Genomic DNA, 25,431 nt, shown 5'->3' on the forward strand with positions numbered 1-25,431 from the left:
GTTGATTTGGTCACTCGAAAATCTAGGGCTGAAGCTCTTGTTCTATCATTTTTGGCTGAACATTCAATTCCTTTTTCTTTAGCTCCACAAATTGTGGAGTTGACTAAAACGTTATCACGTGATACCATGGCCTTAAATGCATTAGACATCAGTAGAACAACAGCATCATATAAGCTAAAATATGGACTTGCGAAAACAATTAAAGAAAATCAATATGAAGTTTTAAAGAATTCTTTTTTTTCTCTCAACATTGATGAAAGCACTAATAGAGCCTCTGAGAGTATTTTAGCTGTACTCGTTAGATACTTTGCTGAGGACCAGCACAAAGTGATTTTGCGACATTTAGCTTCAATTAAATTGCCTGCTTGTAATGCAGAATGCATTTATAATTCTATTGTTTCAATTTTCAGGGAAAATGGAGTGCCATTTTCAAATTTAATAAGTGTATTAATGGATTCCTGCAATACTATGCGTGGGAAAAAAAATGGTGTTGAAACTAAAATTAGATCCATCAATGCTCCACATTTGTTGGACATAGATGGAGAAACATTACTGGGCCATTTTTGAAGCATTTGGAAATTTTATGTGACAACATTTATTTTGATCTTAAGAGTGCTGATAAAAGGGAATTATTTTTCCAAATTTGTTCACTTCTTCACATGAAGTTACTGAAACCTTTAAATAGACCTGATCACAGATGGCTCTATATGCTTCACGTCTACAATATTTATGGGATGCTCTTTTAATATTTTATTTTTCGTGGGTTGGATTAGACAAAAAATTGTATGAAAATGATATTAAGGAAGTTTTTTCTAGAAGACAACTTTCTAATGAAGAAATTAAAAGTCTTCAAGATATTCAATTACAACTGGAAAAGAAGCATCTCACTGATGATGGAAGAAATAGGAAAAAAAGAATCATTCAAAGACTTTTTGTTGAGCAGAGAAAGACATTATTACAAATTGGTATTTATCAAGCTGTTTTGCCCCATTTTAATAAATATGTTAAATTATTTCAATCAAATGAATGCCTATTACATGAACTACATGTTCAAATGTTTAATCTGACTAAGCAGTTCTTTGCCTTTTTTTTGAAGCATGAGCTTTTGTGCAACATTAAATGTTATCAGGATGTCTTAAAAATCGACCCCACAGATTCTAAAAATTATTTGCCTGACAGACTCATTTTCTCTGGAATGAATTCTGCAGATACCAGTAAGAAAACAGATTCTACTATTCAGGACTTCTTAAAGGTGTTGAAAAAAAGTTACTCTAACTGCGCATCTTATATGCAGAAGAAGTTACCTTTGAGCAATCATTTGTTAATTAAATTATCTGCTCTCAATCCTGTTCTGAGAGGAGAAACTACAACTTTTCTGGCACTGATGAAGCTGGCAGAATTTTTGCCAAATGTTATTTCAAAGCAAGAACTACTTAAGCTGGACTTAGAACTAAGGCAGTATCAGACTGATGATTCTTTGGCTTTTTTTGAAAGCAAGTCTATGATGGAGTATTGGTCAAAAGTGATTGAACTTAAAGAAGGCAATGTAAAAAAATATCCTATTCTTTCAAAGATGATTAAAGCTCTTTTAACATGTTTTCACGGACCATCAGTTGAGAGTACCTTTAATTTGATGGGTGACATCATGTCTGAAAATAGAACTTCTCTTAATATTGAATCCATAGATTAAATTCAAACAACAAAATATTATCTTTCCTCTCTTAATGCCAGTACTTGTGAGATTTTTGGCTCTAAAGATCCTGCTCATGAACCACTAAACCGTGAATTTGCTCATAATTTGATCTACAGTTGGTCGAATTACCAGCAGTCTTGCAAAAACTGTCCCTAATGCTACTATTCATGTATCTGAGAGCCATGTGGATTCTCCACCTTCCTGCACTGCTAAATCTTCTCCAGTTCAAAGTAAAAAGCACTGTGATTCTCAAAAAGAGGACAGAAAAAGAAAATTGGCTCTTGACTCTCAGAAAGAACATTTGTCTTAGACTAAACAAACAAAACTTTCATCTTTCTTTAAGAGATAGATATTAATTTAGAAATTTGATGTTTTTGTTTTTTATTTTGAATAGAATATGTAATTTTTACTTTAAATTAATTTTAAAATTTAGATTATCTGTCAGTTTGATTGTATAGTATAATTAATCCATTTAATGAAATTTATGAACAGTTTTATAAATGATTAAAAATTATATGCATATTTTTGTTACAATTGAAATGTAGTTGTGTCAAGGGTATTGTAAACATGTAACTATTTAGAAATACATTGAGAACAAAATCTTAATTTCTAACTATTATTTAATAAATTTTATTAATTAATTTTAACATGCAGTTCCAATTATGTCTTTAAAACTGTATGTATTTCACTGTATGTAAACTGTATGTATTTTCAGGGTTTTTTACTTCATGTCACAATCACCCCTGCAGATTGACTTATGGCACTAATGGGACACATTTTCAATTATTACCAATTAAACAAAAGTTATTAATATATTATAATTTTGTTAAAGCTTTATTTCATTTTCTGCAAGAGGACTATCATATAAAATTGGTTTACATTAAATTTATTAAGTTAAGTTATTTACATGGTATTTGTTGAGAAATGATTCCAAAATATTATGTATTAAAATGAACTACTAGAATTGGGAAAGAGCGATACTAAATAAAAAGCCTCCCCCTACAGGTACTCCTCAAGTGAGAACCATTCATTACAGACTATCGTTTTCTTTTTTTTTATGCATAAACCATTACAGAACCCATATTAGACGAACTCTCTTTTAATGGAACACCAGCAGTAATTTGTATCTATATAATCTCTTTCAATAATTTCAAGCCATGCGCTTTATTTTTTAATATTATTTCATGCAATTTTTCCTAACCTATTTCTAGGACAATCCCTAAAATATAATGATTGGGTTGATGCGAATTTCATACAATTTTTCCCAACCTATTTCGTGGACAATCCTAGACTTACCAATACTAAAAACTACGTTTAGAAAATAAGTATGCAAAAAATAAATATGGCAGTTTTCACTAGAACAGTGGAGAAATTATTTTTCCTTCACTTGGGCTGTATAACTGATGTAAAAAACAAATCCGTCGTAAGAGAGAGACAAGGGACATTTGCCTAGGACCCCACGTTTGTGGTATTTTAAAAAAAATTATATTTTTTTAATGCATAATCATAAAATGTTTTTTTTAGTATCAAAGTATTTATTTGTATTTTTCCATATTAAAAATTGTTTGTCCTTTTCCCATAGATGAAGTAAGTAGGTACTTTATTTAAGTCATACTTGAGATGCACTATAGGCTATTGGCAACGGACCGGGAAACATCCCTGAGTATGATCCGAAGACATGGCATCGCAATTTTTATCCTCTACAGAGGTGATGGCTCCCTTGCTTTGGTAGCCCGACAGCCTGAGCGCGAAGTTGATCGTTTTACCTTAGAACAGTTTAACGAGGAACGATACTGTGCACCTTCGGTCCATTGCAGGCTGATCAAAGTGATCGCTCACCGGCTTACTGCCAGCAGCCGATGATGCACTGGGTACCGTGTTTTTAAAATCAGTCCACTACGGGATAAACCGTAGATGAAGTTGACAACCAAAGCACGGCTCCTGAAGACAGTGATCTCTTGGACCTAATTATAACATGGGCAAGGGGGCATTTGCCCAGGGCCCTTGAACCTTAGGGATCCCCAAATATTGTTATTTAAAATATTTTAGCTTAAGGTTTTTACGATTTCAAGAAGTACAGTTAGTAATTCACACGTCACGTGCATAACCGCAATTTACCAATCAGATTTTCAATCGTTGGGGCTTATTAGACATCTGATTGGTGCAGCATCGTGGCGTATGCATTTAGTACAAATCTAACTATCCACATTGGTGTAACTTGTGAGATTTTTATTAAAATGAAATAATTCTAAATTTTATGCTTAGAGAAAATTTTGGGGCCCCTTAATTGGTGTTCTGCCCTGGGCCTAACCTTCTCTTAATCAGGCTTCCACGTTCCCAGGAAATGGAAAAATTAAAGGAAACTGATTCTCGCACGGAAAAATTCTTCATGAAAATCAAGTGGAATGAGCTATATTTAAACATTTTTAGATGATTGTTTAAATGGAACCCTTAAATGCGAAATCCCCCTATTCTAAAGGCCTCATACTTAATTTTTATTGATAAAAACTTTGAAAATAAAATTAATAATAATAGTTAAATGTTAAGGTGCTAAGAAATTAAATAAAATTAATCTTTTACATTGTTTCGGTCCTGAGCAATCTATCTTTTTGTTACCACTAAGCATTTCTGCCAGTTCCCCCCTAAGTCTAACGCCGTCCATCCTGTTAAAAGAAGTCGTGGTGGCTCAAGGGGTAGAGCGATGGCCTCCCAAGCCCGGTTTGAATGCCATCGATGGCTGGTCGATACGAATTCCGCCCGCTTCCGGTTTAAACCGAACACAGTGCTGACGTAAAATATCCTTAGTGGTAGACGGATCATATGTTAGAGTCACCTTCCTGTTTGGCTAACCGTGGGAGGTTTTCCTCTCCGTGTAACGCAGATGCGGGCTAGTTCCAGCAAAAGGTCTTCTGCGAAAGTAAATTTCTCACAATACTTGATCTTGTAGTTCTCTTGTCTTTAAGGTTTGGTTCAAAATTACAAGGCTACCGAATTGGACATACATTAGTAGTCGTAAATCCTCAAAAATTGGGTCGCCTGTTCAACGACTGTTATAAATTAAAATATCGGGTTAAAAAGAGCCGTGAGGGCTCAGGGGATAGAGCATTCGCCTTGCAATGAGATAAACCAGGTTCGAATCCCAGCAATGGCTGGTCGATACGAATTCCGCTTCCGGCTTGCACTGACCACAGTGCTGACTTAAAATATCCTTGGTGGTGGACGGATCATGGGTTAGAGTCTCCTTGCCATCAGTGGAGGTTTTCCTCTCCGTATAACGCAAATGCGGGTTAGTTCCATCAAAAAGTCCTCTACGATGGCAAATTTCGCCCAATGCTTGACCCAGGAGCTCCCTTGTCTTCTGGATTGGGTTCAAAGTTACAAGGCTACGGAGTTGAACATTAGTTGTCGTAAACAAAAAATTGGGTCGGCTGTTCAACGACGGTTATGAATATAAATATCTCGTTAAAAGAGTGATGGATGGCGAAAATACTTCCTAAAAATTTAAAAGAAAACGAGAGAGAGTAATGAGAGTTTAGATACAAAAAGAAATAGAATAAACAAGCTCCGGTGTATGCAATTAATAATATCATGGGAGCAAAAAGAAAAAAAAAAAAGCAGGGCAAAATTATTGTCATATTGGACAGGTAACCTATAACCTTTGGGGTGGAATGAAATTACGAATTCGTGCAGTTTCTTTTGAAGAGTAAAAGAAGAATATATGTTCTCACTCTATCATATGAAGTTGAAAATTTGAAAAACACCTCCTCCATTACTTTAATACAAAACTCATTGTTCTTCTGAAGAGAAAAAGGCTAAAATTACACCTTTTTGCTGTCATGAAATCGCATTGGCTTAATTTGATCTTCAAACTATAAGTCATAGTTCTAGAATTGTTTTGAAACTCGGGGAATCACGAATTCTTTCAAAACCAAACGAGATTTTATATTACCTGGAGCAATATTTATATGTTCAAAACATAGCTATCAATCTTTCGACTTTTAAACGATCAAATATTTCCTTTTTTCTTGAAGAAAGTAGAGATAATGCACAAATATAAATAATGCATAGGGGTGCGCGTGTGCACAATTTAAAAATCTCTCTCTCAATTTTGAAATGTAGATTTACATCGACATTTCATAATTGTTATGCTAGTATAAGGAAAGGGTGGATGCAGGTTTAATTGGTTTCAGTAAATATTTTATTACGGGTCTTTACGCAAAACTTAAAAAGTCTTGTTTTCACCTTTTCTTAATTTTTTTGTTAAATTTATTTTAAAACTGTAGTTTACACTCTGATTCTCTGAATATTATAAAAATAATAGCTTGTTTTTATTCGTGCTTATTTCTACTGAAAATGAAAGGTTTGCCAGTTAATATTATTAAATATAAAGGAATTCTCTACATTTAAAAAAAAAAAAATAAGAAGAACTATTCACTTAAAGAATCAAAATCGGCTCCTGGGATAATTGTCCTTGTCTCATTCCCTCCTTTGAATACTGTTTGGGAGGGAGGTACGAGGTATTGCAATTATATAAAAAAATTTAATGAAAATAATTAATTTAAAATATTTTTATGTGTTCCTTCATTAACTACTGCAAAAGCTTATAGTTGAGGGCACTTACGAGAGAATTTTGATTCAAGTAGTACATGTAATCAGTTTCTACTTTTTTTAACAACTCACTTGAGAAACATAGAAAATTTTTAAGAGGCCCTTATTTATTATTGATTAAATCCGGGGATTTATTTAAAGTTGAGGGAGCTTAAAAGAGATTCGATTTTATTTATTTATTTACATTTAATTTCGATTTGCTTGCGTCTTTCAGAGAAACAAAATACCCATCTTTTTGTTTTAATTTAATCACTTTTTGCTTTTGTCTATCAATTTGCTTTTATTTATAATCATCTCTTAGATTTTAAGTTGAGTTTATTTAAAGTTAAAAAAGATTTGCTTTTTTTTTTAAATTTTTTATTTGCTTTTATTCTTTTTTCAGAGAGATAAAATATTTGTCTCATTCCCCGTTTGAGTTTTATCACTATTTGCTTTAATCTCCTTTCAAAGAGTTAAAAATGCCTTTATCTCTTTCCAGTTTCAATTTTATCACTATTTTCTTTTCTTCCAAAGAGTTAAAAACACCTATGTCTTTCCCCTTTCAACTTAATCACTATTTGCTTTTGTTTTCTTTCAAAGAATTAAAATATCTATCCTGTTTCCCTTTCAGTTTTATCACTACTTGTTTTTGTCTTCTTTCAAAGAGTCAAAAATGCCTTTATCTCTTTCCAGTTTTAATTTTATCACTATTTGCTCTTACTTTCTTTCAAAGAGTTAAAAGCACCTATGTCTTTCACGTTTCAACATAATCACTATTTACTTTTGACTTCTTTCAAAGAATAAAATGCTTATCACGTTCCCGCTGTAATTTTATTACTATTTGTATTCGTGTTCGCTCAAAGGGTTAAAATGGGTCTCATTATAAGATGTATTACCTGATAATCACGACGTGTGCGAGTAGGGACTAGTTCATAGGAACGAAACCCTAATTTTCAGGAGGGCGCTTAGAGGATTATTAACATCTGAAATGCCTAAATCCTCTACCGATGTGGACTGTCATACATAAATAGGAAAAACTAAACGAGCCCTCAAACTTCGGCTCAAAGAACTAGAACCAAGATCTCCATCACTAATCGGTGCTGGATAGAGGCCATAGGTTCGATTTTTTTTCCAACATCTTCCATAAAATGTATTGGATGGTTTGACCTGAGCTTCTGAGAGAGTTTCTATCTCAAAACAAAAACTCTTTTGTCAATCCCCATACTTCTTAAATATTTGGAAATAATTAATTTTTAATCATGTGTAATTTTTAAATCTTCTCTCTTTTCATCTTTTAATCGTATATTTATTTCTTAAGTGTGTCGTAACTTCAGTCAGATTAAATTATCTCTGTTTTTCCATTCCTATCTTTTTATCCTACTGATAAATGTGTACATTATCAGGCCGAAACGCTTGTAGGTTTTAATGTTACTATTTGTGATACTGAGCGTTGTTTTTATTGCATTTTATTATCACTAAGAATTATTTTCGTAATTTTATAAATCGTTATGTTTATTTACTAGTATTACATGGTAGCATATTACATGGTTAAATTCAACTGAATAAAAGAAATGGTAAATGAATAATAAAAAAAAGAATCTTTTTACAGATATTTAACAGAAAAAAATTTCGAATTTTTTTTCATGTGTGAAATTTAAAGATCTATTGTAACTGGATATTTTAATCTCGTCTTTCTAGAAAATTATATGCCTTCGACTCCAATGCTTTGTTCCAACTTCTATACCTACCTCCCCTAATTACAACGTTCAATTTTTATAAAAAATTCTAAGTTTTATTTGAAACTTATATGAGTAAAAATACCCAATTAATATCTAATACTAATTAATACTTACTTATTAGTAATATTGATGAAAGTTTATGTTTTGAAACTCCTGTGATGTAATTATTTTTTCTAAATTTTCCCACCGTTATTTGGTTTACATCCTCATTCTGAGGGAGCATATTTAAAAGGCTATCCTTTAGCTTTATGATTTCGAAACAAAAACACGCAGAAATCAATATATTTCATGAACCGAAATCTGGAAAATATGGTCCGAATAGTTGTGTTCATATCTCGAAAAGTTTTTAAACGAATTGAAAAACTTGTGCACTCAATTATAAAATTCGTATATCCAAAAATAATTGAATGAAATATGACTTTTAATAAATATTTATTATTTTATTTAATAATAGTCGAAACTGTTTTGAATTGTATGGTATACAAATTTTTTACATCAATTTAAAGAATGAAATTTTAATGCTAAAATCGGTCGAACAGTTCATGAGAAATTAAATTTTAAAAATGCGACTTTTTCCAAATTCAATTTCTCAGGAACTATTCGACCAATTTATTCGGCTCAAATGCTGTATTTTGCCATTAATGCTGCATTCTTTAAAATTATGTAAAAATTTGTATCCACTACTATTCAAAATTCTTCTGATTATTATTAAATAAAATAATAAAAAGTTATATTTAATAATAATAAATATACATTAAATATAATAAATATATATTAAATATAGTAAATAGATAATGGATATATATATTTTTTAAAGATATATTTCTTAAAGATATATATTTTGCATGAAATTATCTTTGGATAAACAAATTTTCTAATTGTGCAAATTTTTTTTTAAAAATTCGCTTAAAAAGCTCACGAGGTACAGCGAAATACACAAAAAGTAAAATTGACATTAAGGAGACCAAACTTTGGACTACTCCTCTAACCAAACTATAGTGGGACCATATTTGCCGATATTTTGATAGTCAAAAATCCACTTGCGGCGATAAAAAGAACTGTTTATGCAGAGAAAGTACGTTTTTGTGTCTAATTAATTAGCATATTTGAGGTTACCGTCTCGAACCATTGAGTCCTAGAAAGTGAATATACGATCATTAGATCAAAAGTATTTCAAGGTGGTCAGTTCATTATTTCGCGCACGGTACATTTAAAAATCCTTTTAATTCACAGTTGAAAGTTTTGATATGAATTTTCAAGGCAATTTACAGCCCAGGATTACTCCTGAAAGAAAAAAAAAAAAAAAAAAAAAAAAAAAAAAAAAAAAAANTAAAAAAAAAAAAAAAAAAATAGGAAGAACAATTCACTTAAAGAATCACAATCGGGTCCTGGGATAATTGTCCTCATCTCATTCCCCTCTTTGAATACTGTTTGGGAGGGAGGTATGAGGTATTGCAATTTTATAAAAAATTTTAATGAAAATAATTCATTTCAAATATTTTTATGAATATTATATTTTTACTTCATTAACTACTGCAAACCTTACAATTTTGCAGCAGTTCAGGGCACTTACGAGAGAATTTTGATTTAAGTAGTACATGCAATCAGTTTCTCCTTTTTTTACAACTGACTTGAGAAACATAAAATTTTTTAAGAGGTCCTTATTTATTATTGATTAAATCCGGTGATTTATTTAAAGTTGAGTTAGCTTAAAAGAGATTCGATTTTATTTATTTATTTATTTTTAATTCCGATTTGCTTGCGTCTTCTTTCAGAGAAATGAAATACCTTTCTTTTTGTTTCAATTTCATCACTTTTTGCTTTTGCCTATCAATTTGCTTTTATTTATAATCATCTCTTTTATTTATAATCATTTTAAGTTGAGTTTATTTAAAGTTAAAAGAGATTTGATTTTTTTAAAAAAAATTTTTATTTGCTTTTTTTCTTTTATCAGAGAGATAAAATATTTATATTTTCCCAGTTTCAATTTTATGACTATTTGCTTTTCTTCCAAAGATTAAAAAACACCTATGTCTTTCCCCTTGCAACTCAATCACTATTTACTTTTGTCTTCTTTCAAAGAGTTAAAAATGCCTTTATCTCATCATTCCAGTTTCAATTTTATCACTATTTGATTTTACTTTCTTTCAAAGAGTTAAAAGCACCTATGTCTTTCCTATTTCATCTTTATCACTACTATTTACTTTTGACTTCTTTCAAAGAATAAAATGCTTGTCACGTTCTCGTTTAAATTTTATTACTATTTGTATTTGTGTTCGTTCAAAGGGTTAAAATGGGTCCCATTATGAGATGTATTACCTGATAATCACGACGTAAGCGAATAGGGACTAGTCCAAAGGAACGAAACCCTAATTTTTTGGAGGGCGCGTTTTATTAACAACTAAAATGCCCAAATCGTCTGCCAATGTGGACTGTCATAGTAGGAAAAACTAAACGAGCTCTCAAACCTCGGCTAAAAAAAAATAGAACCAAAAACGTTCGATTTTTCTTCTCACATCTTCCATAAAATGTATTTAATGGTTTGACCTGAGTTTTGGGGAGAGTTTCTTTCTCAAAACAAAAACTCTTTTGTCAATCCCCCTAATACGATGCTTCTTAAATATTTGGAAATAATTAGCTTTTAATCTTGTGTAATTTTTAATTTTTTGATCTTCTCTCATTTCATCTTTTAATCGTATTCCTTAAGTGTGCCGTAACTTCTGTCAAATTAAATTATCTTTGTTTTTCCATTTCTATCTTTTATCCTACTGATAAATGTGCACATTATCAGGCCGAAACCCTTATAGGTTTTAATGTTACTATTTGTGATACTGAACGTTGTTTTTAATGCATTTTATTATCACTAAGAATTACTTTTGTAATTTTATAAATTGTTATGTTTATTTACTCGTATTACATGCATAGTTAAATTCAACTAAATAAAAATGGTAAATGAATAATAAAAAAAAAGAATCTTTTTACAGATATTAAACAGAAGGAACGAAATTCCGATTTTTTTTTCATGTGTGAAATTTAAAGACCTATTGTAACTGGATATTTTAATTTCGTCCTTCTAGAAAATTATATGCTTTCGACTCCAATGCTTTGTTCCATCTTCTAATCTATACCTACCTCCCCTAACTACAACGTTCAAGCTTTATTTGAAATTTATGAGAGGAAAAATACACAATTAATATCTAATACTAATTAATATTTACTTATTAGTAATAGTGACGAAAGTTTATGTTTCGAAACTCCTGTGGTGCAATTTCTTTTTCTTCTAAATTTTCTCACCTTTATTTGTTTTATATCTCCATTCTGAGGAAGCATATTTAAAAGCCTATCCTTTGACTCTAAAATTTCGAAACAATGAATGTTTCATGAACCGAAATCTGGGAAATATGGTCCCAATAGTGGTGTTCATATCTCGAAAATTTTTTAAACGAATTGAAAAACTTGGACACTCAATTATAAAATTCGTATATCCAAAAATAATTGAATGAAATATGACTTTTAATAAATATTTATTATTTTATTTAATAATATTCGAAAATGTTTCGAATTGCAAGGTACAAAATTTTTTTATATCAATTTAAAGAATGAAATTTTTATGCTAAAATCGGTCGAACAGTTTATGAGAAATTAAATTTTAAAAATACGACTTTTCCCAAATTTAATTTCTCAGGAACTATTCGACCGATTTCCATCAAATTTTGTATTATGCCATTAAAGTTGCATTCTTTAAAATGATGTAAAAATGTGTATTCACTACTATTCAAAAGTCTTTTGATTATTATTAAATAAAATAATAAAAAGTTACATTTAATAATAATAAATATATATTAAATATAATAAAAGATAGATATATTTTTCTAAAAGATATATATTTTGTAAGAAATTATCTTTGGATAAACGAATTTTTTAATTGCGTGTAAAATTTTTTCAATTTGCTTAAAAAGCTCTCGAGATACTCAAATTTAATTTTACTTTTTGCGAAATACGTAAAAAGTGAAATTAACACCAAGGAGTCCAAACTTTGGACTGCTCTTCTAACCAAACTATTGGGACCATATTTCCCCCGATAGCGGATATTTTGAAAGTCGAAAATCTAGATCCGGCTAAAGAAAGATATGTTTATTCAGAGAAAGTTCGTTTTTGTGTCTGATATTGTAACTTAAAATATCGTTTGCTCTAATTAATTAGCATATTTGAGGTTACCCCCTCGCACCATTGAGTTCAAGAAAGTGAATATACAATCATTAGATCAAAAGTTTTTCAAGGTGGTCAATTCATTATTTTAAAAATCCTTTTTATTCACAATTGAAAGTTTTGATATCAATTTTCAAGGTAATTTTTAGTCCAGAACTACTCTTGGAAAAAAAAAAGAAAAAAAAAACTATCGTGATTCATCGTGAAGTTTTACAATCGCCAATTAAAAATGTCAGGTTATTTTTAAAATATGATGCAATCTGTTTTGTTGATGCACATCGCAAAACAGCCTTATCTTTAAATGTATTTGCATCGTCAACAGACTTAAGATGCAATTTTTAGATATTGTAATTAAATATCAGTTCAGATAAACAATGATTAATCATTGCATGAATAATAATATAATTATGACATTCTAAATTAATGTTCTTTTCACGGCTTTTCTTTGCTTTTGAATCAACGTTTATGATAAGAGAGGTCAAGGCCCATCAAAGTATTGTTTAACTACAAAGTGATTCCCCAAATTAGGGACTAATTTCACCCTTTCGGGCAGGTCGTGTCACGTGACAAGACAATTAATATTAACGCTGATATAAATGGACGCTATCCCAGGAAATGAAATGGTGGCAGCATCTGCTGTGAAAAAGTAAATAATGAATAGGAAACAGCTGTCAAAGTGTTTCTTTTAATTCTTTTTTCTATTATTCACTTTCAACAATGTCAAGGTACTGTGTGTGAATTATGGCGCATTCTGCATTAAATATGACATGACAATATAATAGTCATGTTATTTACTTTCAGGTATTAAGAATGTAATTGAAAGTGTTTTCTAGTGGACATTGTTAATGGCTGAGGTGTAACGAAATACTATTGCGCATTATTTTTTTGAGGATTTTAAGTTGCTTTTTCCTTGTACGAAGGGAAAAAAAACAATTTCCGAGGTTATGTTTAATAAAAAGAACAAAATTTAATTTAGTACCCTAAAATAACAATTATTTTTCAGTGCTATCGATCTTTCAGTGGCTGCTTGAAATCCTCCCAGCTTCCGACCGATAGGGACCAGCTTATCTGAGAAGTAAAAGCGGTCTGTGCGTAATGCTGACCACCTTACCACAATTGTGTCATGTATGAAATGCCATTGGTCACGAAATTGTGGTGGCCTATCCTCCACATGATCTCTCCCCTGGTCAACAGCGGGCTGTTACGGGAATCCATTCTGACAAATACGCAATATTAATAATTAAAAAAAAAAAATGTTTTTGCTTGGCATAGTAGCGCAAAAAAGAGGAGAACGATAGTAACTAAAGTAATCAACGAGCTTAAGAGGATGGAGATACATTAATAATTTTGATTATCCCTCAGAAAAATTTTCAGTAAGAATCGGAGGGGGAAAAAAATCTGTTTTTTGATACTCTTTTTCAGACAACTATTTTGATTGTGTATTTGAAGCCGGAATAGACAAATTTGGAATTAAAGATATCAAATCGTTCAACTAAGAGCGTGAAAAGAATTGACAATTGAAATAGAATTAAGTTTCAAATCTATGAAACTTTATTAATTATGTACATTTAATTATGAGTCAAGATTTACATTAATTGACATAGATTTATATTAATTAATTTAAATCTTGACTGAACGTCAGGAGAAATTGGAAGAATTATTTACAAGCCAGCTAAGGCCGGGATAGCCTGGTTGGCAGGACGTTACGCTCGAGTTCGTGTTCCGTTGGCCAAAGATTCCACGTGTATTAAACGGTGACTGGTGAAATTTCTCGGAGTCACAAAGTCCTCCAAGTTCCCATAACAAATAAATACCAGCGGGGGAGCCGTGGTGGCTCATGGGAATGCCAGCGATGGCTGGTCAATACGAATTCTGTAACCGGCTCGCGCCGATCACAGTGCTGACGTAAAATATTCTCAGTTGTAGACGGATCATAGGTTAGAGGCCCCTTGCCATCAAGCTAACCGTGGCAGGTTTTCCTCTCCATGTAACGCAAATGCGCGTTAGTTCCATCAAAAAGTCGTCCACGAAGGCTTGATCCAGGAGTTCCATTGTCTTCTTGATTGGCCTGTGTAGCTATGAACCCAAAATTGGGTCGGCAGTTCAACGACGTTTATAAAATAAAATACCTCTGAGGGAACAGAATTGGAAATCGATCGTTCTCTGGTTCAGGTCGAAATTACGATTAATAAGTGGAGTATGATTTGGTCCTCCCTGTAAAACGGGCTGTGATGTGTGTAGTCGTATTCTTGGTCACATGTTGTCACTGAAAAGACGAGAAACGCACCCTCTGCCTTAAAAATTCGCTTGATTTCAAGCAGGCTTACTGATTTGTAAGTGGAAATAGAATCAACAACACAAGCTAGATGGGAGGGGGCACTCCTGTTAATCTGAGGAGGAAAAAAAAAATCGAATGCGAAGTCAGTCTTCATTGAAAAGGTTCAAAATTTAGTTTTCAGAAAAAGGCTAAAAAATAATGTAAAACTGATAGTAACTATCGATGCCTTTCAACTTAGTTTTATAATCAGTAAAATTTTTTCAATTGTATCATAATTTTATAAATTTAATCTATTTAATTTGACTACTCTTATTGTCACAGATCTGATCAATACGTTTAAACAAGAAAAATTTAGTTTAGAAAAAAAAAATAGTATGCAACCTGACATCGTTTTGAGATTTCCTATAGATTAGAAATGACACGTGATCATATTTCTTCTCTTTTTTAAATTTAAAACCTACATAGTGTTTCGTCCCAGCTTTTTTAAAATGTTGGTATTGCTTTCACCAAAAAATTTAAAAGCAATTAAAATCAAAACTTGAAAAGTAATCAGTACGAGGGAAATTTCAAAAAGATATCAAGACACAGAATTTTTTCGAAGTAAGACTGCAAGAGAGCTTCTGTATCAAGCGTTGGAGCTAATTCAAGATCGCGTAAAACCTTTTGAGTGAAACTGCATTTGTTTTATATGGACAGAAGAACTGCGAAAAGCTTCAACGTTTCGTCTGATGGCAAAGGAACTCAGTGGTTCCCGAATGGTGTTCCGTGGAACCCAAGGGTTTCGCGAGCTAGTACTTTTCATAACCAATGATGAGTTTTGAAACCTCTTATCATAGTATTTAGAAACCGTGATGGTTCAGTAGATAGAGCATTCGCCTTCTAATAAGGTGACACGGGTTCGAATCCCAATGATGACTAGTCGATTTGAATTCCTCATCCGGCTTGCACTGACCACAGCCACAGTGTTAACGTAAAATATCCTGGATTAGAATGTTCTTGCCATCAGAATAACCAAAGGAGGTTTNTTCGCTTTCTAATAAGGTGACACGGGTTCGAATCCCAATGATGACTAGTCGATTTGAATTCCTCATCCGGCTTGCACTGACCACAGCCACAGTGTTAACGTAAAATATCCTCAGTGGTAGATGGATCATGGATTAGAGTGTCCTTGCCATCAGAATTACCAAAGGAGGTTTTCCTCTCCATATAAAGCAAAAACGAGTTAGTTCCATAAAAAAAGTCCTCCACGAAGGCTAATTTCTCTGAATACTTGATTCAGGAGTTCCCTTGTTTTTAGATTGGGTTCAAAATTACAAGCTTACGGAATTGAACATTAGTAGTCGTAAACCCCGAAGAATTGGGTGGGCTGTTCAAAGCAATTAAAATAAAATAACATTGCACTTAGATCCAACCTATAATTTATAACTTATTTAATCTTTCGATTGCTTTCATGAATTTACTTCAAGTAAATTACCAATGATATAGAAATGGCATGTTTGAAAAGAAAATGTACTTCCAATAAAAATGTATTGAACTAATTATGAAAAGAACAAGCGTTTATAAAATATTGCATAAGCATTTCCCTATCCAGCTTTCCAAATCAAAATAACTAAATTATTTAATAAAGAAAGACATTTTCCCAATAATCATTTAAACGCTTATAGCAGTTCTTTTAAGTTTTCATTTCGAAGTAATCACAATTCTGCTTTCTATTATTCATTTTCAGCTTATGTAGATACACCAAAAACAAATTCAAAACTAGACTAGATATAGCATAAGTATTACAAATTTAACTGGTGGACCTATAATTTAATTTAAGATTATTAATGATAAGACTAAAAATCTTTATTTCCCTAATTAAATACTCAAAAAAATAGTCTTCTATAGGTTATAACGTTCACAATTACTTCAATAAACTATATTTATAAGGTTGGGATTTCGTCGCAAGAAAGTTGATTATGTAGGCTTCCGTAGCTGTAAAAAAATTGGGAAATGCTGTTCTAATCCATGAGAATTCTAAACTGAGAATATTTTTTGTCAACACTGTAGCAGTATTCAAAATAAACAGTCATAGCCAGTAGTTGAACCTGGGTCACCTCAATAAACAATCATCATTTTAAATAAATTATGCAGTAGGGAACAGATTATCCGGAACGGTCGGGACCATTTGATTTAATCGGATAACTGATTTTTCCGGTTTTCTAAATCGCTACAAAAAACCGTTTTTTTTATTGTTAAACCAAACTAAAAAAAAAAAATTTGGAAATAATCTTAAAAATAAGAAAAAACGATGAAGTAATACACTAATGATTATTTCCAAAATGGTGATAAGGTAAACATCTTTAAAAAAAGAAAGAAAAATCATAAAATCTTATGAGGAAATTTTTTTTCTTTTTTAAAAAATGGCGAGAAAATTGATCGAATTTCATTCCGGTTTTCTGATTTCCGGATAACGGGTTCTGTACTGTACAATGTATAATAATAATATGTACTTCTAAAGCATTTCTAAAAGTGCCCATTCAGAGAAGGTAAATTAATGGGAAAATACAGATTTAGTTATGCTTTGTGGATGGCTCAAATTAGAATCATTTGTGGGTAAATTGCTTATCATTTAAAATTTTCAAATAAATACTAAAATATCTTTTCATTAAATTTTTAGTTTCATTCACTGAGTAATTCAAAGAAAGACAAAAGGTTCATGAATTAACATATGTGTACTTATATATGTTTAATTTTGGTCATCTAGGATAATAATGTATTTTTGTAAAATACTATTTAGAAATGTATAAAAATAGTTTTTAAAAAACAAAGTATAAATAGAAATTAAAATCGTTGATACAAAATAGAAGAAGAAACTTTTCATAATTATTATTTTTTTTAAATAACTCTTCAAAGCATGCATTATAATGTACTGATATTTAGATAAACTTATTAGGTTTGATGCCATCGATCTATCAACTAGGATAATAAAGTATTTTTGTAAAATACTATTTACAAACACATTCAAATAAATTTAAAAAACAAAACAAAATATAACTAGAAAGTAAAAACGTTGATAAAAAATCGGAAGAATAAAGTTTACATAATTATTACTTATTAAATAACTAAAGAGTGTATTATAGTCAACTGATATTTAGATAAACTTAATTTATATAAACTTATTAGATAAAAATTCAACTAGCAAATGGGCAGGGTTCACCGACTTGAATCAGCTTGAATTTAATTGTAATTCACATGAATTTTTTTTCTTAGGAAAAAAAAAAATCTATCAGAACTGCTCTTGAATTTCTTTTTTTTATTTTATATATTTTTTAAGCTACAAAACATTAATAATGCAATTTTATGAATATGATCAGAATTACATAGATGATTAAAATATATTTATTAATAGATCTGTATAAAATCCATTCTTTAAATACTACATACGTGAAATTGGTAAGAAATATGCAAAAATATATTATTAAAATAAATTGGATTTTTGTCACATTTGATTTCAACCACAGTAATTTGTTATAATAGTATTTCTATTCGCCTTGATTTTATTGCAATATGTGTGATAACATAGCTGCCACCTATGCTGATTTTTTCTCAAAAATAAAATTAGAAAAACATCGAATGAAATTCTAACTAAATTTTTTATGCAATGGTATCATATAATATGTAAAGTTATGCAAACATAGTAATTCTATACCATACGTACTTCAGTATGATTTTCAATATTGTATAACTTTTAAAATAATATCTAGAAGAATATTTATATCATTGGCTGATTTTATAGTTGCAGTAAGACTGCCCAAGATAATTTCTTCATTTCATGAAAACCACAAATATAGATTTAAAAGAAAATTTAAAGAAAGAAAAATTTTAGTATAAAATTATATTTTGTTAGCGTAACTATGAATCATTTAATATATATTTATACAGTGTTCTCCCTAAGCATTTTTTGAAGGTTGGCTCACCCTTTTGCTCTTTGATCCCAATAAATGCACCTTCTTTTCAAAGTAGAGTTGCACACGAGAGTGCAAGAATCTCACCGAAACTCCTAAGTATTTCATCAAAAATGTAACATGATTGGCACTATCATATGTTGTGACAGACAGCAAGTCGAAATGGATAGTGGTTACATGAATTGTGAAAACGCTAAATAGAACAATGTGAAAACCACGCTTTTACGTAATACGAAGCGAAAATTGACATGGTAAAGAAAAACAGCCCGATTTTCGAAAAGGAAAATGAAGCTTTTTTTAAAAAAACACCTCATGAAAAAAGCACCTTTAACGACTTTTAAAAAACTAAATAAGCTCTTTTTAAAAACGCCACACAATGTTATTGTATTAAAAAAAATATAGTTATCTCCATGACAATTGAGATATTTTCTTACACGATATATAAGCATTGTTATCATTAATGATCATAATATTGCCAAATTTGATATATTAACACATTGTATGAATGTAATTAGAATCTGGTATTGTTTCTATGTGTTAACAAATTTGGATTCACGGTCCCGACAATCAACGAGTACAAAAATACGTTGGTTCTGTTGCTTTGGTTATCTTGAATCTTAACAAATGAAAGAAACATTTCAATGAAAATATTACTTCTGTATAACATTAGAAATAAAGCTAAGGTCATATTTTCAATCAACATTAATTGTGAGAATTTGTATATTTAAAATAAATTTTATTAAAAAAAACATTACGTAACAAATTATACTGAATTACACACTAGACAGTAGCCAACAATATATAAATTTATAATTAATACAAAATATGAAATAAAGAATTACAAATTCAACGGATTCCAACATTAAAAGCTCATTTATGTTTAACATTTGATCCATAAAATTTATTATAACTACCCATCATTCTTTTGAACTATTAATTGCAGCTGAAATATTATGCACACTGTCAATAAAAACAGCAACATTATCAGGATCCATTTCAGGATAGATACCATGGCCCAAATTTGCAATATAACGCTGAGTGCCAAAGCCTTTAATCATTTTAGAAACCATATCTTCAATAGAAGAAGGTTCCGCCTTCAAGGCACATGGATCTAAGTTACCCTGAAGAGTGATATTTTCAGAAATTTTGCTTCTAGCAACATCTGGAGAAATAGTCCAATCTAAACTGATCACTTCATACCCAGTATCATTTAAAAAAGGTAAAACACTACAAGTGCCTTTAGCAAACAATGTCATAGGAACTTTATTAAGGCCTTGTTGAATGATACCTTCTGTCACTCTCTTCTTTATATCTTTTATGTAAGGCAATGCAAAAGTTTTAAACTGCTCTGGACCAAGATGCTCTGCACTTGATTCAAACACTTGCAAAAGTTGAGCTCCAGCTTTCACTTGGCCTATTAAGTAATTAACAATGACATCTGTGAGCATTTCAAGAATTGAATGGCTACCTTTGGGCCACTTGTATAGCCATCCTTTAGCTTTGGACATAGTTTTCGAACCTTGGCCTTCGACCATATAGCAGAAAAGTGTCCAAGGAGCACCGGAGAAACCTATTAAGGGAACTTTACCATTCAATTCTTTGCGGGTAAGTGTTATGGCTTCGAAAACGTAGCCAAGTTCTTTTTCGACCTCACAGGGAAAGCATAGGGCATGTAAATCTAGGGGGTCATGCAAGGGGTCTGAAATGACGGGCCCGATTCCTGGTACCATCTCAACATTCATCCCTAATGCTTGTGGAATTACAAGTATGTCAGAAAATATAATGGCAGCATCGAGTGGAAAACGTTTTATAGGCTGTAGAGTAATTTCACAAGCTAAAGAAGGAGTCTGGCATATTTCGAAAAAAGGGTGTTTCTTACGAACTTCTTGAAATTCAGGTAGATATCTACCAGCCTGCCGCATAATCCAGACAGGTACCCGTTCTGTTTTTTGACCCCACGCTGCTCGTAGGATAAGATCGTTCTGTAGGGGAGGGAACTTTTTATCATCTTCCATTTTTTGAAAACTTTTAGACGTTAAACTTGCTGAATACTATCAATATTCCACGTAATATTGCACAAATTAAAAGTACTTTTGTTTTGAGAGGTTTGATTTGTAACTTCAGTTCAGTTCTTTGTATATTATGAAACGAGGAAGCCGAGAGAGCATAGATACTTTTTGGATAAATCATCACAGACCGTTCTCTCTGAAAGCAATTTTTTCACATGCAGAAAATCGCCGCCAGTGACAATGATCTTTTACGGATTTTTTTACTACACTTGCGAAAATGTTACGTATGTCAATGAAAATTTGATTAGTGAAATATATTTTCCAACGAAATTTCATTGCATTCAAGTCGTTAAAGGTACTCCCCCAAAATATTGCTCACGCACTTGCAATCGCTGTCGAGGAAGAACGAAAACCAATCATATTCTTTTTCTTCAATTTCCTTAGCGGCGATCAAAAGTGCGTGAACCGCATTTAGTAAAATTGGCCCTCTAGAAATAGACAATTTTGGAATAATTTTAACTGAACACTTGTCTACGATTTTGCTGTAGCTGGTTTGCAAAAGCCGTAGCTTTCAACGTTTGAAGTTCATGTGTACTGTACCGGTTATGCCATACATGCCCTATAATTTCAACAGGTACAGTAAACCAAACAATAAAAAAAAGCATAATGCTGGTTATCTTTTGTTTTATTGATCGCATTTACGCGAAGTAAATGACATCTTAATGGTTTAAAGAATTAACATTAATGATTCAAATTTTCACTAGTAATTAATTTCTATTAATTATTCAGTATTTTTAATATTTTATTAAAAAAAAAAATAGCGAAATTTTTTTTGGGTTGTAAGATATGCAGGATAATTCTGAACTTTTCATTAATAGTTAGTGGGGTGAATTCAGAATTGTAAAGAAGCTCATGGCAGGATATGGCATATAACCGGACCAAGATCACTTTCCCATTATGAGCTGCTTATATATATTTTTTTATCTAAATCGTTTTGCTATGTTTCAAGTAGTTATTGTAAAACATTACATTCAAATAGGCCCCTATATAAACTTAATTTAATGTTTCAACGATTAGATTGGTAGTTGAATAATTAAAAATATAAATAGCAATTTCTGGACTTATTTGAATGCAATTTTAGACAATAATTATTAAAAAATGTAAACTTAAAAATTAGATGATTGAGACAAATAAAAATACAGTTTCAATTGCGCATAAATAGGCAGCAGGTGATATTACGCTATGAGTTTCGTCCTTATGAGATGCTTTACCTCCACATCAAATATTGATGATGAATTAAGAATTTCCATGTTCGAATTTTTATATAGCTTATAAAGATGTAATTTTAAATGATAACGAAAATATTTTAACAGGATTGGTCAAATAGTCTTGAGTAATAAAACTTTAACAATACTTTTTTTAGTTTACATAAATATATATATTTAAAAAAAATTGTATTTTAGAAAGTGCTTAAGTCATAAATTTTTTAATAATACATTAATTTCAAAATTTGAATAATCTATAATTCAAAATGATTTCGACCATTATTTGATAAAGTAATAAAAAATAACAAGAAATTACTAAAAATAATTTGTTTCCAGAGATATATCTTTCGATAAAGAGTTTTATGCCTGTGTGCTTAAAAAAATTTGCTTGAAAAATAAGACTCAAAATATGACAAATGCTGGCAAAAAATTGAAATTGGCATCAAGAGATCTTTACTTTCAACTACTCCTTTGACTAAACTAGCGTGCAAGACAACTCAAAATGTGTATTGTAAAAAAAGAAAAAAAAAATACATGCTCTTAAATTGCATGTTTAAGAAAATAGTAACTGCTCAAAAATTGAACTTATTTAATGCCCGCTCAAAATGTTTGTTTAAGAAAATGAACATACTATTCGTTTTAATTTTAAGCCTTCTCTTATGAAAATTATTTCTAATTTGAAGAACAACAAATAATTTCATATTGTGATGTCGTCCATTTGTCTAAATCACTTAGTACATTTTTTTAATTAGTCTTTTTTTATAGCGATATTAAAAGTCAACAATTATTTAGCAAGGTTGTCACTGATCCTAAAAATAGCGGTATTAAATTGATGTTGATTGATTCTAATTTTTTTAAAACCACTTTATCGTTTAGTGTTCTGAATTCGAAGAGATGAATGAAAAGTTCCATCTATAACCAAAGATATACATTCTTCTATGCACGCATTTTGGCTTTAAAGCTGTGTCTATTTTCTTAAACACTTATTTTCGACCTGTGTCCATTTTCTTTCAGGCACACTTCAAGTTTTGTCCTGAAAAAGAAGCTTACGAACGAAATACTTAAAGAAAGGAGCTTGACCGTAATTTGATCATTGAAAATAAAGCTTGATCAGGAAAAATATTTTTGATTATAGATTATATACAATTTTTTTAATAACAATTAAAATTTCATTTTCATTATTAAAACTTGCAAACCTTGCTTTTGTTTTTGTTTTTGTTCATATGATTAAAATGAAGGGGAAAAAAAATTCTCATCATGTGTAGGAGGTTATTAGACACAAACATCTCCACCGCTGTTTCAGAAACTTTTCGCCAAGCGTGCTAATTAAAGTGATAGTTTGAAAACTATTTGAAAAAGCGATATGAAATTTGGGAAATTTCTGGGAAAAATGCTATTGAAACGGTCATTAGTTTATTTTAGGCTTCATAATTCAGTTTAGAAGGGTGATTATAATTTTGTCAGCAACGTACTCAAAGGTTCAAAAATGTGTAACGCTTCTAATTTTTTATTAGAATTCGAATTAGTTTTGGAGTATCAGATAGTTCATATTGATGATTTTTCGATGTGAAGGAAAAACTGGCGATCTCTTGCAGCGACAATCTCTTGTGGCTAAAGATCAATAAATATTCAACCGTTTTTGATATTTCGAATTAGTTTGGGCGTTTAATTTTAATATTTCGATGATAATCCAAATTTTTTTTTTCTTCTAAAATTTGTATTTCTTTCCGTCTATTGGATAAAGTCAAATACTCTTTTGTCTGGCTGGTAGGCAGTTGGACTCGTGTTTGTTAGAACGGAAGTTCGTATCCATCCGGCCAAAGAATTAAACTGGTGACTGGTGCACGCTAAATCTGTCTGGGTCACAAAGTCTTCCAAGTTCCCGTAACAAATCAATACCTCTGGGGGTACTGATCCAGGAGCTTCCTTACCTTCTGGATTGGGATCAAAATTACAAGGATACGAAGTAGAACATTGGCAATCGTATTTACTCAGAATTGGGTCGCCTGTTCAACGACGGTTATAAAATAAAATAAAATATCCTCTTTTCAATTAAAAAAAAGTGCTGGATTATTTTTATTAGGAGACTCTCGATGTTAATTTTTGCATAAACAAATATCAAGAGTTCTTCGCTTTTATTTTTCTCTAGTTTATGCTATGTAATATTCTCAAATAATAGTTTGACGTCTGTGTGTGATGTCAAATTATTATTTCAGTCTTATAACATAGTTAATCAGTCCCAAGGAATTATTTTTCAATTCTGAATTTTTTAACGCATGTACAGGGCGCAAAAAGTTCTCGAGATTGGAGAAATACGTAAAAAAAATAATAACAAGTAAATTAAATTAAATAAAAAGAATAAATTAATCTAACAATAATAGGTGGTCCAAACTTTCCCTCATGACCAAGCTATAGGGCTCATATTTTCAGCTACTCTCTATATTTTGGGGGTCAAAAATCCGAAACTGTCGAAAATAAGGTATATTTATTCAAAGAAAATACGTTTCTGCTTCTGATTCTTTAACTGAAAATATCGTATGCACTAATTAATTGGCATATTTGAGATCACTCCCTTGAACCATTAAGATTGAATTCTAGTAAGTCAAACCGTACGAATCACAAAATGGAATCCGATAAAATCCGATCATTAGATCAAAAGTTATTTTTAGGGTGCTTGATTTTTTTTATCACTACATTACTTTACAGCCAGCAGCTCTGAGCGATGGCGACATCTTAGTTTGTTTAAATAAACTAATTTATTTTGGCACAATTAAATTGGGTTTTCTAACTAATGAATAATTGTCTGCCGTTTTATCGGTAGAAGGTTCCATAACGGGATGGATAGGTAAAAAGAGCGAGCAAAGCGATCTAAAAAGAACTGGGCAAGCAGTTTTGATGATTGGCAAGCGATAAGGTGCAGAAAGCGTAGTTTAACAGAATTGAAATTAACTACGAAATATATTAAGGTAGACAATCTGGCTTATCAAAGAAGATTAAGGCGAAAAGAGGGACTGAAGCTATTTGAAAGGAATTGCGTCATCAGTTTCGGGGACCAGAAGAGCGCACTTACTAAAAGAAAAAAAAAACGAACTAATTTTAACAACAAAAGCAAAATTATGGTCTTAAGTAATTCATTTTCCAAGCAGAAAGAAATCGAATCGCAGAAAGAAAACACTTAAAAACATGCATATTGTAATGTCTATAGGGCAACGCAAATTGCTCTTACTTGAAATGTGTGAATTTTCCCATTTTGTGCACGCACTTTGTTATTTCAATGTATTTTATTTGCGTGTTAATATTACATGTCTAAGTAAGGCAAATAATTTCAACTTTTCACTTTTTCTCCTAAAAAAGTTCGGCCCACTCTGTGATTGACAGTGCTTAATTTTCCAACCGTAAGGAATCGAATATGACATGCGTGATCCGCTTAGCATAGTTACATTTATTTTCGAAACACATTCCTTTTTTCATTATTACCTCATTTTGTTGTCGGCTGTTGTTGTCTCATAAACGATTGATTTTTTAAATACTTTCTGATATACTAAAGCAGGGTAATTTTGTGCCTGCACCCGGTTACAATACGAATTCTTTGGTACATTTTGAAAATTAGAAAAGTATCGAAACTCTAAAATCAAATTGAAATTGACCTTAATGAAATTTTACTCTCTTGGGGTCAGACAAATGCTGATAAAATCTTGAAGTTT

The 25,431-nt window shown here is 31.1% G+C and overlaps 1 protein-coding gene across 1 annotated transcript; it reads right to left on the minus strand.

Annotated features, from left to right (window-relative positions):
- Positions 1–19,168: 19,168 nt before the first annotated feature.
- LOC107456555 (uroporphyrinogen decarboxylase) lies at positions 19,169–20,753 on the minus strand. Its single transcript, XM_016074450.4, has one exon. The coding sequence runs from the start codon at positions 20,466–20,468 to the stop codon at positions 19,371–19,373; it is 1,098 nt and encodes a 365-aa protein (XP_015929936.1). The 5' UTR covers positions 20,469–20,753; the 3' UTR covers positions 19,169–19,370.
- Between the last annotated feature and the right edge of the window lie 4,678 nt (positions 20,754–25,431).

Source organism: Parasteatoda tepidariorum, chromosome 5 (assembly GCF_043381705.1).
Source record: "Parasteatoda tepidariorum isolate YZ-2023 chromosome 5, CAS_Ptep_4.0, whole genome shotgun sequence".
NCBI lineage: Eukaryota > Metazoa > Arthropoda > Arachnida > Araneae > Theridiidae > Parasteatoda > Parasteatoda tepidariorum.

Coding starts and splice junctions, on each gene's coding strand:
- LOC107456555 (XM_016074450.4), bottom strand. CDS start 20,468: ATGGAAGATGATAAAAAGTTCCCTCCCCTACAGAACGATCTTATCCTA.